Source organism: Carcharhinus amblyrhynchos, unplaced genomic scaffold, assembly GCF_965287045.1.
Source record: "Carcharhinus amblyrhynchos unplaced genomic scaffold, sCarAmb.v2.hapA scaffold_396, whole genome shotgun sequence".
Taxonomy (NCBI): domain Eukaryota; kingdom Metazoa; phylum Chordata; class Chondrichthyes; order Carcharhiniformes; family Carcharhinidae; genus Carcharhinus; species Carcharhinus amblyrhynchos.
In genome coordinates, this window is record NW_027650136.1 from 122,980 (window position 1) to 136,561 (window position 13,582).

General features: G+C 48.9%; 1 protein-coding gene across 1 annotated transcript in view; it reads right to left on the reverse strand.

Annotated features, from left to right (window-relative positions):
* LOC145339309 (uncharacterized) overlaps nt 1-12,513 on the reverse strand; it is a 45,909-nt gene extending 33,396 nt beyond the window's left edge. The window contains exon 1 of the mRNA XM_080183732.1: nt 11,734-12,513. Within this exon, the coding sequence (XP_080039858.1) occupies nt 11,734-11,782 (49 nt within the window). The 5' untranslated portion in view covers nt 11,783-12,513. The remainder of the gene's footprint in view (nt 1-11,733) is intronic.
* Nucleotides 12,514-13,582: the final 1,069 nt, after the last annotated feature.

Below are 13,582 nucleotides of genomic sequence, written 5' to 3' on the forward strand. Positions count from 1 at the left end.
AAGTTGATCTTTCTCTACACCTGAGCTATGACTGTAATACTACACTCTGCACCCTCTCCTTTCCTTCTCTACAAACGATATGCTTTGTCTGTGTAGCACGCAAGAAACAATACTTTTCACTGTATACTAATACATGTAAAACAGAAAAGTCCCACAACACCAGCTTAAAGTCCAAACAGGTTTATTTGTAACAAAAGCCACAAGCTTTCGGGACAGGCTGTCCCTTCGTCAGGGTGGCTGGGAGTTCTCAGCAGAATGCAGCGTTATAGTCATAGCTAGGGTGTAGAGAAAGATCAGTTTTCGATCAACAGAGGAACTCCCAGCCGCCTGACGAAGGGACAGCCTGTCCCGAAAGCTTGTGGCTTTTGCTACAAATAAACCTGTTTGGACTTTAAGCTGGTGTTGTGGGATTTCTTTCTGTTTTACCCCAGTCCAACGCCGGCATCTCCACATCATTACTAAATACACGTGACAATAATAAATCAAATCAAATCAAATCAAATCATGACTGATCTCTAAGATAAAGGCAACACACTGCGGACACTGGAATCTGAAACAGAAACAGCTGGACAATCTCAGCGGGTCTGACAGCATCTGTGGGGAGAGAATAGGATCCAGCCTCGAAACATTGGCTCTATTCTCTCTCCTCAGATACTGTCAGACCTGCTGAGATTTTCCAGCATTTTCTGTTTCTTGCGTCATGGCTGATCGCTCCCTGGTCTCAAATCCACCTGTTCCCCATATCCCCTTTAACTCATTTTCTATCAGAAACAGATCCATCTCCTCCTTGAATCCGTTCAACGATTCCACTGCGCTATGGGGCATCGAGTTACACAAAATAGGGCGAGGGGGCTCAGATGAGATGCTCCATCACAGTGTTAGTGCAGACCAGATGGGCCGAATGGCCTTTGCTGCACTGTAGGGATTCGATGATTCCGTACGTGGCTGCCAGCGGAACCAGGAAATGACTGGATTTACTCCCTGGAAATTGAAAACCTTCCTGGACAAACTCTCAAAAGGTTTCGTCATGCAACCAAATACTACGAGCAACTTTCCTGCCACATCTTTCGCTTTCCTTCTACTAATAAACAAAACTTAAAAAATAATCTTCAATGACAGGAAGAAATACTCTTAAATTTCTGTTTACCGGCCTTATGGCTGTTTCCCGAGTTGCTGGCATCATAGTTATGATGCTGAGAGATTGTTTCCCCTCATGGGTAGGACCAGAGGCCAAAGCAAGGGACAGAATTTGGCCATTCGGCCCGTTTATTATTGTCACCTGTGTTGGGATACAGTGAAAAGTGCTGTTTCTTGCACGCTATACAGACAAAGCACAGTTCATAGAGAAGGGAAGGAAAGCAAAGGGTGTGGAATGTAGTGTTACAGTCATAGCTAGGGTGTAGAGAAAGATCAACTTAATGCGAGGTAGGTCCATTCAAAAGTCTGATGGCAGCAGGGAAGAAGCTGTTCTTGAGTCGGTTGGTACGTGACCTCAGACTTTGGTGTCTTTTTCCCAAAGGAAGAAGGCGAAAGAGAGAATGTCCAGGGTGTGTGGGATCCTTAATTATGCTGGCTGCTTTGCCAAGGCAGCAGGAAGTGTAGAGAGAATCAATGGATGGGGGCTGGTTTGTGTGATGGATTGGGCTACATTCACAACCTTTTGTAGTTTCTTGCAGTTTTGGGCAGAGCAGGAGCCCATACCAAGTTGTGATAAACCAGAAAGAATGCTTTCTATGGCACATCAGTAAAAGCTCTATACAGACAAAGCATACCATTCATACAGAAGGAAAGGAGAGGGTGCAGAATGTAGTGATAGTCTTATAGTGTCGGTGTTGGGGGACCAGGACAGGTTGGTGGTGATCTGGACACCTAAAGAAGCTCTCGACCCTTTCTACTTCATCCTTGTTGATGTAGACAGGGGCACGTTCTCCTTTATGCTTCCTGAAGTTGATGACAACTGCAGAGGGGTTGTACAGACTGGGTCATGACGTACATTCAAGGCTGAGATAGAGAGATTTTTAATCTGTAAGGGAATCAATGGTTATCCATAGTGTGTTTACTGTGGCTAATCCACCTAACCTACACATTGTTGGACACTGAGGAAGAATTTAGCATGGCCAATACACCTAACCTGCATATCTTTGGATTGTGGGAGGAAATCCACACAGATAAGGGAAAAAAAGCATATCGCGCAGTCACCCGAGGCCAGAATCGAACCTGGGTCTCTGGCGCTGAGACACAGCAGTGTTAACCACTGTGCCACCTGGGCTTTGGGGATAAAGCAGGAACGTGCAGTTGAGCATTATCACAAAATCGGTTATGATCTCCTTGAATGACAGAACAAATTCATCAACTTTTACAGATACCACATAGAAAACAGATGTGTCACAGCCTGACATGGTTCCTGCTCTGACCAAGACCACAAGAAACTACAAAAGGTCATGAACGAAACCCAGACCATCACGCAAACCAGCCTCCCAGCCATTGACTCAGTCTACACTTCCCGCTGCCTCGGCAAAGCAGCCAGCATAATCAAGGACCTCACGTACCCCGGACATTCTCTCTTCCACCTTCTTCCGTCAGGAAAAAGATTCAAAAGTCTGAGGTCACGTCCCAACCGATTCGAGAACTGCTTCTTCCCTGCTGCTGCCAGGCTTTTGAATGGTTCTACCTTATATTAAGCTGATCTTTCTTTACACCCAAGCTGTGACATTACGTTCTGTACCCTCTCCTTTCCTTCTCCCCCATGTATTCTACGAATAGTATACTATGCATAACGTGCAGGAAACAATACTTTTCACCATATCCCAATATATATGGCAATAATGAATAAAAGATGCGCAAAGATATCCAAAGATGTGTAGGTTAGGTGCATTGGCCATGCTGAATTGCCCCTTGGTGTCTCAGGGTGATAGGTTAGAGGGATTAGCAGGGCAAATATGTGGGGTTATGGGGATAGTGCAGACTCAATGGGCCGAATGGTCTCCTTCTATGCTGTAGAGTTTCTATGATTCTACGAAAATCAAACTCGATGGGCTGAATGGCCAACTTCTGCCCCTACGTATTATGGTCATTATTACGCAAAACAGGGCCACTCGGCCCATTAAATTCACGCAGACCCTCTAGACCAAGCCGGTCACTCCGACTCCCCTCCCGACCCTCACTATCCCTGTCACCCTGAATGGTTATTTCCCCTCGAGCACCTATCCAATTTCTTTCTGGAATCAGTCATCGTCTCTTCCAGCCCCCTCACAGGCAGTGAGTTCCAGCTTGTACCATTCATTTTGTGAAAATGTTCCTCACACTACCCGCAGCACCCCCTTATCCCATATCGCTTGCCAAAAACCTTTAAAAATGTGCCTTCCTCATCCTCGTACCAGTGAAAGGGAACACCTGTTGGCACAGTTATTAACACTGCTGCCTCACAGTGCCAGGGACCTGGGTTCAATTCCGGCCTCGGATCACTGTCTGTGCGGAGTCTACATGTTTTCTACGTGGGTTTCCTCCAGATTAAGACTAAGGAAATTTGGCATGTCCACCACGACTCTCACCAGCTTTTACAGATGCACCATAGAAAGCATTCTTTCTGGTTGTATCACAGCTTGGCATGGTTCCTGCTCTGCCTGAGACCACAAGGAACAACAAAAGATTGTGAATGTAGCTCAATCCATCACGCAAACCAGCCTCCCATCCATTGATTCTGATAGAAATCATGGAAACCCCAGTGCAGAAAGAGGCCATTTGGCCCACTGAGTCTGCACCGACCACAATCCCACTCTGGCCTATATCCTTACGTATTTATCCACTAATCCCTCTAACTTGCGCATCTTAGGCCACTAAGGGGCAATTTTAGCATGCCCAATCAACCGAACCCGAACATCTTTGGATTGTGGGAGGAAACCAGAGCACCCGTAGGAAACCCACGCAGACTCGAGGAGAATGTGCAAATTCCACACAGACAGTGACACAAGCCGGGAATCGAACCCAGGTCCCTGGAGCTGTGAAGCAGCAGTGCTAACCATTGTGCTACTGTGTCGCCCAAATTCTGTCTACACTTCCCACTGCCTCAGCAAAGCAGCCAGCATAAATCAAGGACCCTACGCACCCCGGATATTCTCTCTTCCACCTTCTTCCTTTGGAAAAAAGATACAAAAGTCTGAGGTCATGTACCAACTGACTCAAGAACAGCTTCTTCCCTGCTGCCGTCAGACTTTTGAAATGGACCTACCTTGTATTAAGCTAATCTTTCTTCCACCCTAGCTATGACTGTAACACTACATTCTGCACTCTCATTTTGTTCTCTATGAATGGTATGCTTCTTCTGTATAGTGCATAAGAAACAATACTTTTCACTATACGTTAATACATGTGACAATAAATCAAATCAAAGGTGCTCTGGTTTCCTCCCACAGTCCAAAGATGTGTGGTTAGGTGGATTGGACATGCTAAATTGCCCCTTAGTGTCAGGGGGACTAGCTAGGGTAAATGTATGACGTTATGCGGATAGGGTCTTGGTGGGATTGTTGTTGGTGAAGACTCGATGGGCTAAGTGGCCTCCTTCTGCACTGTAGGGATTCTGTTTACCTTATCTAAATCTCTCACCATATCGTCAGAGTTTTTCAGCATGGAAAGAGGCCCTTCTGTCCATCGTGTCTGTGCTGGCCATCAAGGACCTATCCTCATCCTATTTTCTAGCACTTGTTCCATAGCCCTTTCCGCTATCGTCCTGTGCGCCTCTATCACATCTCCCTTGTTCCCAAGGAGAACACTCTTCCCCAACCTAACCTGCTCATTAATATCCCTTATCCCTCACAGTAATATCTTTGATATCACTCACTGGAAGATGATATATTTATAGATCTCATCACTTGGAACCCTTCTGGTGAATCCCCTCAGGCTCGAAGGGCTAGGTGGCCTACTCCTGCTCCTATTTCTTATGTTCTTATATCCTCAGATTCTTCCTGAAACGTGATGACAAGAACTGGGCGCAATTGTAGCCCAGTCAGAGTTCCATCTCTTCGAAGATTAATCATTAATTCCAGAGAACTCCAGGATAACGCTGGAGGGTTGACAACCCAACAAGTGTACAAGCCAAAGTATTATTCAACTTCCTAACTACAGAAATTTAATATTTCTGAAAAGCGAAACATGTTGCCGAAGTTTTTCATCTTGCACTCATCAGGAACTAATGCAAGAATACCAAATTTCAGACAGTCACAACAATTTATACCACAGGGGAATATCAAAGAATCCTTAGAGTAGAAGGCAGCCATTTGTCTGAACGAGTCTGCACCTCCTCTCTGACAGGATACCTCACCCTAACCCTGTAACATTTAGCATAACCAACCTAATCTGCACAGTTTTGGACACCAAGGGCAATTCAGCATGGCCAAACCACCTGACCTGCACATCTTTGGACGCTAAGGTGCAATTTAGCATGGCCAAACGACCTAACCTGCACATCTTTGGTGCGGGAGGAAACCAGAGCACTAGAGGAAACCCATGCTAACACAGGGAGAACATGCAAACTTTACACAGGCAATCACCTAAGGCTGGAATCAAACCCAGGTCCCTGGTCCTCTGAGGTAGCAGTGCCAAGCATTGTGCCACTGTGCCGCTCGGCACCAAACTCAATACCTTTAACGTAAAGTATTGCTCTCACAGGAGCAATAGTAGATAATATTTGGCCCTAAGTCACAAAAGGAAATATCTAGACAGATGACCAAAAGCTCTGTCAAGAGAGATGGGTTTTAAGGAGCGTCTTAAATGACTGACAAGACAGGGTGAGAGGGGTGTGAACAGAAGGGGGGGGTGGCAGGAGACACAGATTTGGGGAGGGAATTCCAGAGCTTAGGGGGCTCAAGACAGCTGAAGGGAAAGCTACCTACGGTGAAGCCATAATAACCGCGGTTACTCAAGAGGCCCGAAATAGAGGAGTGCAGAGATTTGGTCAGGTCATAGAGCTGGAGGAGATTACAGCATTGGGAGGGGAAGGGACCATGGATGGACTTGAAAACAATGGTGAAATTTTCTTACCAGGCAGGATAATGACAGATCAGGAGCGAGGGGGTGGCATGTGGATTGAATTTAGAATTATAAATTACTACAGTGCAGAAGGCGGCTATTCAACTGGTTACTCAAGAGGCCATCGAGACTGTACCGACAACAATCCCACCCAGGCCCTATCCCCGTTACCCAATGTATTCACCCTGCTAATCCCCTGATACTAAGGGGCAATTTAGCATGGCCAATCCACCTAACCAGCACATCTTTTGACACTAAGGGGCAATTTAGCACGGCCAATCCCCCTAACACATCTTTGGAGCGTGAGGAAACCGGAGCACTTAGAGGAGAGCCATGCGGACATGGGGAGAATGTGCTAACGTCACACAGACAGTGACCTGGGGCAGGAATTGAACCCAAGTCCCTGGTGCTGTGAGGCAGCAGTGCTAACCACTGTGCCACCTTGATTAGCTGTAAAGACTCACATTCCAATCATTATTCATGTAAATTGAGTTTGTATCTTTGTATACCCTGTTTGTGATCAGAACTCCCATCCACCTGACGAAAGAACAGCCAGTTCTGAAAGCTAGTGGCACTTGCTACAAATAAACCTGTTGGACTTTAACCTAGTGTTGAGAGACTTCTTATTGTGTTTACCCCAGTCCAACGCCAGCGTCTCCACATCACACCCCCAGTCAGATCAGCCCTGGTCTTTACTGAACGACGCGGACTAGGCTCGAGGGACTGAATGGCCTGCTGACTGCCTCTCATATCTGGGGGTTACGCAAGAGGCTGGGAAAGACTGGGTGGGCTGAAAGGAGATTGCAATCAGGGCTGACTAACATGTCAGGAGCCTGTCACCTTTTCACTCGAGCTTTCAGTATTAGAGACGGCTGCTCTGCTCTGAAGGCTCCCCCAGTCTATAAATAACAGTACGAGGCGGGTCTCACCACCCTGTGGGCGACTGACTCACTTCGACTTTTGAGAGAGAGACCCAACAATCAATTCGACCGCAAAAGGAATCAAGAAATCAGTCGGACGAAGATGACAAACAATCCTGTTCCCAAACATCCACACATGCCCAGCACAAAGTGAACCCCCAGCTCGAGCCCCATTCACCTGAATGGCAGGGAGGTTTACTGGGATCATGAATAAGCTACAAGGGACAGCATTAATTACGACCTTTCTTCACAGTGTGATAAATTCTTATAATACAGAAGGAGGCCATTTGGCCCACCGAGTCTGCACTGACCACAATCCCATCTGGGCCCTATCCCTATAACCCCATGTATTTACCCTGCTAAGCCCTGTGACATTAGGGTCAATTTAGCCAGTCAGTCAATCTAATCCACGCATCTTTGGACTGTGGGAGGAAACTGGAACGCCTGGAGGAAACCCACGCAGACACAGGGAGAACGTGCAGACTCTGCACAGACAGTGACCCGAGGCCGGAATTGAACCTGGGACCCTGGCGCTGTGAAGCAGCAGTGCTAACCCACTGTGCTGCTCCTACGCTTCGGAAAACTGTGATACTTGCTTCAATTATGACTCACATCCCCCCTTCCTCCCACTCTTTAAATTGTCCCGGGGGATTAGGAGTGTAAATATGCGAGGGTTACAGAAATAGGGCCTGTGGTTGGTGCAGGCTCGATGGGCCGAATGGCCTCTTTCTGCACTGGAGGGGGTTCTATGATTCTAAATTGGTACATGCCCCATAACGAATCCAGCAAGACGGATAGTGCATCTCTTGACTGTTAAGCTGACCACAGAAATCGGTTTATCGACTGAAGTTATCACGATATTCTGCTCCACTCTGTCTTGAACGGCCAAGTGCCCAACAAGCAAGCAGACAAAAAAATACAATTACCCCATCGAAACGTGTGAACTCCCACTGTCACCTCGCCATTGGGGATAAAGCCCTCCAAATACCTTGCACAGACAGGCTTAAGAGGAGACCAAGGGAAACTCTTGCAGGCTGCAAAGAGACATCAATAGGATGCAGAGCTGGGCCGAAAAGTGGCAGGTGGAGTTTAACCCTGATAATTGCGAGGTGATTCATTTTGGTAGGATAAATTTGAATGTGGATTACGGGATCAACGGCAGGGTTCTGAGGAACAGAGAGATCTTGGGGGTTCATATCCACCGATCTCTGAAGGTTGCCACTCAAGTGGATAGAGCCGTGAGGAAGGCTTATAGCGCGTTAGCGTTTATTAACAAGGGGTTTGAGTTTAAGAGCTTCTGCTGCAACTATACAGGACATTGGTGAGACCACATTTGGAATATTGTGTGCAGTTCTGGTCACCTCACTATAAGAAGGATGTGGAAGCATTGGCGAGAGTGCAGAGGAGATTTACCTGGATGCTGCCTGGTTTGGAGGGTAGGTCTTATGAGGAAAGGTTGAGGGAGCTGGGGCTTTTCTCTTTAGAGCGGAGGAGGATGAGAGGTGACTTAATAGAAGTTTATAAGATGATGAGGGGGATAGATAGAGTGGACGTTCAGAGACTATTTCCTTGGGTAGATGTAGCTGTTACTAGGGGGCATAACTATAAGGTTCACGGTGGGAGATATAGAAGGGATGTCCGAGGTAGATTCTTTACTCAGAGTGGTTGGGGTGAGGAATGCACTGCCTGCTGTGATAGTGGAGTCGGACACTTTAGGAACTTTCAAGTGGTTATTGGATAGACACATGGTGCACACCAGAATGATAGGGAGTGGGATAGCTTGATCTTGGGTTTGGACAAAGCTCGGCACAACATCAAGGGCCAAAGGGCCTGTACTGTTTTGTGTTCTTTAACTATCGTTATCAGAATACATTCTGGTTGCTGCCTCACTCTCCAGTATCACTGCAGAACAGACGAGGGAGGTTGGGCCTGTTTTCTTTGGAGCACAGAAGGTTGAGAGATCTGATAGTGGTGTTCAAAATCAGGAGCGGTCTGGGAGGAGTACAGAGAGAGACACACACACTGGGAAGGAACATTGGCACAGTGGTTAGCACTGCTGCCTCTCAGCGCCAGGGATCTGGGTTCAATTCCCGGCCTTGGGGGACTGTGTGGAGTTTGTATGTTCTTCCCATGTCAGTGTGGGTTTCCTCCAAGCGCTCTGGTTTCCTCCCACATTCCAAAGATGAGCACATTAAGAAGTGTCACAACACCAGGTGAAAGTCCAACAGGTTTATTTGGAATCACGAGCTTTCGGAGCACTGCTCCTTCATCAGGTGAGCGGAGAGGTAGGTTTCACAATTGCAAGATTCACATTCTGATTTGTATCTTGCAGTTGTGTCTTTGAGTACACATGCTGTGTTTGTGAACCTACCTCCACTCACCTGATGAAGGAGCAACGCTCCAAAAGCTCATGATTCCAAATAAATTTGTTAGACTTTGACTTGGTGTTGTGAGGCTTCTTACTGAGCCCACCCCCATCCAACGCTGGCATCTTCACATTACTCCAAAGACGCGCAGACTGGGTGGATTGGCCATGCTAAATTGCCCCTTGGTGTCCCAAGATTAGGTTAGGGGAATTAGCAGGGTAAATATGTGGGATTACGGGGCCTGGGTGGGATGTTGTGTCAGAGAATCGGCATGGACTTAGTGGGCCAAATGGCCTCCTTCTACACTGTAGGGATTCTATGCTGACTCCCATTGGTGTAAGGAAGGAGAGTGACAGCGCACAGATTTAAGATAATTGGCAAAAGAAGCAATGACGACATGGGGAGAAACTAGTCTCACGCAGGGAGAGGCGAGGATCTGGAATGCACTGTCTGAGCCCGAGGTGGAGGCAGATTCAATCGAGTCTTTCATGAGGGAATTTTGAATGCACAAGACGGCACTGATTCAGAGGGCTGGCACAGACACAAGGGGCCAAATGGCCTCCTTCCATGTTATGGTTTTGCCCATGTTCTTAAAAGGCACGTGCCAAGGTGACAGCCACAAGACAGACTCCAGTTTACTCACAAGGGAGACCTAGTGATACACAAATAAAGTTTCTGCATTCAACACAAGTTCAGGAACCACACTGCAGACAGTCCCGATGCCAACTTCCTATGTGTCCTTTTTTTTTGTCGTACTCAGTGAAGCTTCTCTTTTACAGAGAGGGCCCCACACCCTGAAATCAGTACAGCTGCCCCCTGACTGCCTGCCTTCAGCTGTCTCATCAATGGCCACAGTTCACACCTACCCAGGAAAAGCAGAGTTAAATTGCAAAAGGCATTTATTCACATTACATTTACAGCTCATTCAGCCCAGCTGCTCCATGCTGAGAATCATAAAATCCCTACTGTGCACAATGCTGCACCGGCCACAATCCCACCCAGGTCCTATCCCCATAACCCCACTTACTTAGTCCCCCGATACTAAGGGGCAATTTAGCACGGCCAATCCATCTAACCCGCACATCTTTAGACTGTGGGAGGAACCCGGAGGAAACCCACGCAGACACGAGGAGAATGTGCAAAACCTCACAGCACCCGTGTGCGAATCCTGGCTTGGGTCATTGACTGTGTGGAGTCTGTGCATTCTCCCCTCCCTGTGTCTGCGTGGGTTTCCTCCTACACTCCAAAGATGCGCTGGCTAGGTAGACTGGCCACGCGAAATTGCCCCTTAGCGTTAGGGAGGTGAGGCTAGCTAGGGTTTTGGGTGGGATTATGTTTGGTGCAGACTCAATGGGCCAAATGGCCTCCTTCTGCACTGTAGGATTCTACGATTCCACACAGACAGTGACCCAAGCCAGGAATCAAACCCGGGTCCCTGGTGCTGTCAGGCAATGATGCTGCCCAAAGTGCCACACAGCTCCTCACATCTCAACAACATATCCTACACATCCTTCCTCCCACGTCTCGCCCAGTTTCCTCTTAAGTGTAGTTTAAACCTCAAACACACCAGACTGTAGCGAGTGTACACTCCTATCATTCTCTGGGTAAAAGAGTTTCCCCACGTCTGAGCCGATGACAGCCTTATATCCTCGAGATGGGTGACCTCAGATTAATCTCTCACACACTCTCAAGCTACACCACTTGCCTATGAGTCTTTCTCTCGGCACCCACACCGCCCAGTCTCCACTGACTACCCCGGGACTCTGCAGCATTCCAGCTCCCGCCTCGCCCACACCAGAGCCAAGGAGCAGGGAGGGGAATGAAATGAGGAAGGAGAACTGGGAAAAAGCAAGAATACCAGCCAGTTAGGGCCAATAGCATAGGAGCACATCAGTCAGGAACTAACATCGAACTCGGCCAAAACGCAAGGGGGTGGGGAGGGAGAAATAGAGGCAGACACACCGGGGTGGGGGGGGGGGGATGCGCAGAGAGAGTGGGGGGAAGAGGTAGACACAAGAGGAAGGGATGGGATGGGAAGGGATGAGATGGGAGGAAGAAGCAGACACAAGATGAGGGGATTGCGCCGGGGGGGGGGGGGGGGGGGAGGCAGAACACACCGGGGGAGAGTGACAGACACACTGAGGGAGGGAGGGAGGGAGGGTGGGAGGGTGGGTGTTGGGGGAAGAGTGACAGACACACTGGGGGGGAGGAGTGTTGGGGGACAGTGACAGACACACTCACTGGGGGTGGGGGGGGGCAGGGGCGGGGGGGAGACTGACAGATACACTTGGGGGGGGGAAAGAGTGACAGACGCATGGTTTGGGGAGGGGAATGACAGACGAGAAGTGGGGGGGTGTGTTGGGGAGTGACAGATAGGTGGTGAAGCACAGGCAAAGACAGTGACAGAGGAGGGAGACACCCACCTGTGGAGGCTTGAAGTCCTGGGAACTGCTCTTGTTTCTTGCCCTTCATTGCTGCCTCTGTGGATCCCTGACCCTCTGCCAGTCCCAGTCTCTGGGTCCGTCACTCACCCTGCCGCCTCTCAGTGGGGTTCTGGGGTTCTCTGTGGCTGTGTCTCTGGCACTCTCTCCCTGGGTGCCACTGTTGATTTCACTCTCTGGGCGCTTCTCTGTCTGTGTCTTTGGCTCTTCCTGTGTCTCTCTGGGTGCCTCACCCTCTCCCTGTGTCTCTCTAGGTATCTCTCCCTCTCCCTGTGTCTGTGTCTCTCTAGGTGCCTCTCCCTCTCCCTGTCCCTGTGTCTCTCTCTGGGTGCCTCTCCCTGTGTTTCGCTGGGTGCCTCTCCCTGTCCCTGTGTCTCTCTCTGGGTCCCTCTCCCTGTATGTCTCTGGGTGCGTCTCCCTCTCCCTGAGTCTCTGGGTCCCTCTCCCTCTGTCTCTCTTGGTGCCTCTCCCTCACCCTCTGTCTCTCTCTCACCCTCTGTCTCTCTGGGTGCCTCACCCTATTCCTGTGTCTCTGGGTACCTCTCCTTCACCCTATGTCTCTCCCTGTATCTCAGGCGCTCTGTTGATTTCACTGTTTTTTTTTGCTACATCTCTGGAAATTCCCAGGCTCAGCCTCACGCTCCGATTGGCCGCACGCCGGGGAACCCCCCTTTACTGGCTGAGCACGTGACGCTTCCACAGTGACGCAGCCGCGTGTGGTCACTCAGAAGAGCCGGCGCTGGATTTCCCTCCAGGAGACGGATTGGAGCCAAACAAACCCACCCACCCCAAAGTAATGGGAAAACCCGGACTGGATCTCCACCCAAAACACGGAGCCAATCCTGCCACCCTGTGGAGGTGCCTCATAGAATCCCTACAGTGCAGGGGGAGGCCATTCAGCCTATCGAATGTGCACCGACTCTTCAAGTGGGGCATTTTGCTCATGCCCTATCCCATAAACACACATATTTACCCCACTAATGCCCACTAACCTACAAGTCTTGAGGCAATTTAGCATGGCCAATCCCCCTAACCTGCACATCCTGCCGCTGCATAGGAGTTCCTGCTTCTTCTCTCAGTTACATAACAATAATCTCCCCCTCAATGTCAACAAAATGAAGGAGATTGTCATTGACTTCAGGAAGCGTAAAGGAGAACACACCTACATCCCTACATCAACAGGGATGAAGTAGAAAGAGTCAACAGCTTCAAGTTTTTCAGTGTCCAGATCACCAACAACCTGTCCTGGTCCCTCCCCATGCCGACACTGCCCTGGTCCCTCCCAACGCCTCTACTTTCTCAGGAGACTAAGGAAACGTGGCTACGACACTCACCAACATTTGCAGATGCACCATAGAAAGCATTTTTGCTGGCTGTATCACAGCTTGGTATGGCTCCTGCTCTGCCCAGGACCGTGAGGAACTACAAAAAGTCGTGAATTTAGCCCAATCCATCACACAAACCAGCCTCCGAACCATTGACTCTGTCCACACTTCCCACTGCTTTGGCAAAGCATCCCAGGTCAGAAATGACAAACACAAGGGGGCACAAGTTCAAGGTAAGAGGGGGGCAAGGTTCAATACAGATATATGGAGGGCGTTTTTTACACAGAGGGTGGTGGGGGGGCCTGGAACGCACTACCAAGCAAGGTGGTTGAGGCAGACACACTAGGATCATTTAAGACTTATCTAGATAGCCACATGAACAGACTGGGAATAGAGGAATACAAACGGATGGTCTTGTTAAGAACACATGGTCAGTGCAGGCTTGGAGGGCTGAAGGGCCTGTTCCTGTGCTGTATTGTTCTTTCTTCATCCAGCATAATTAAGGA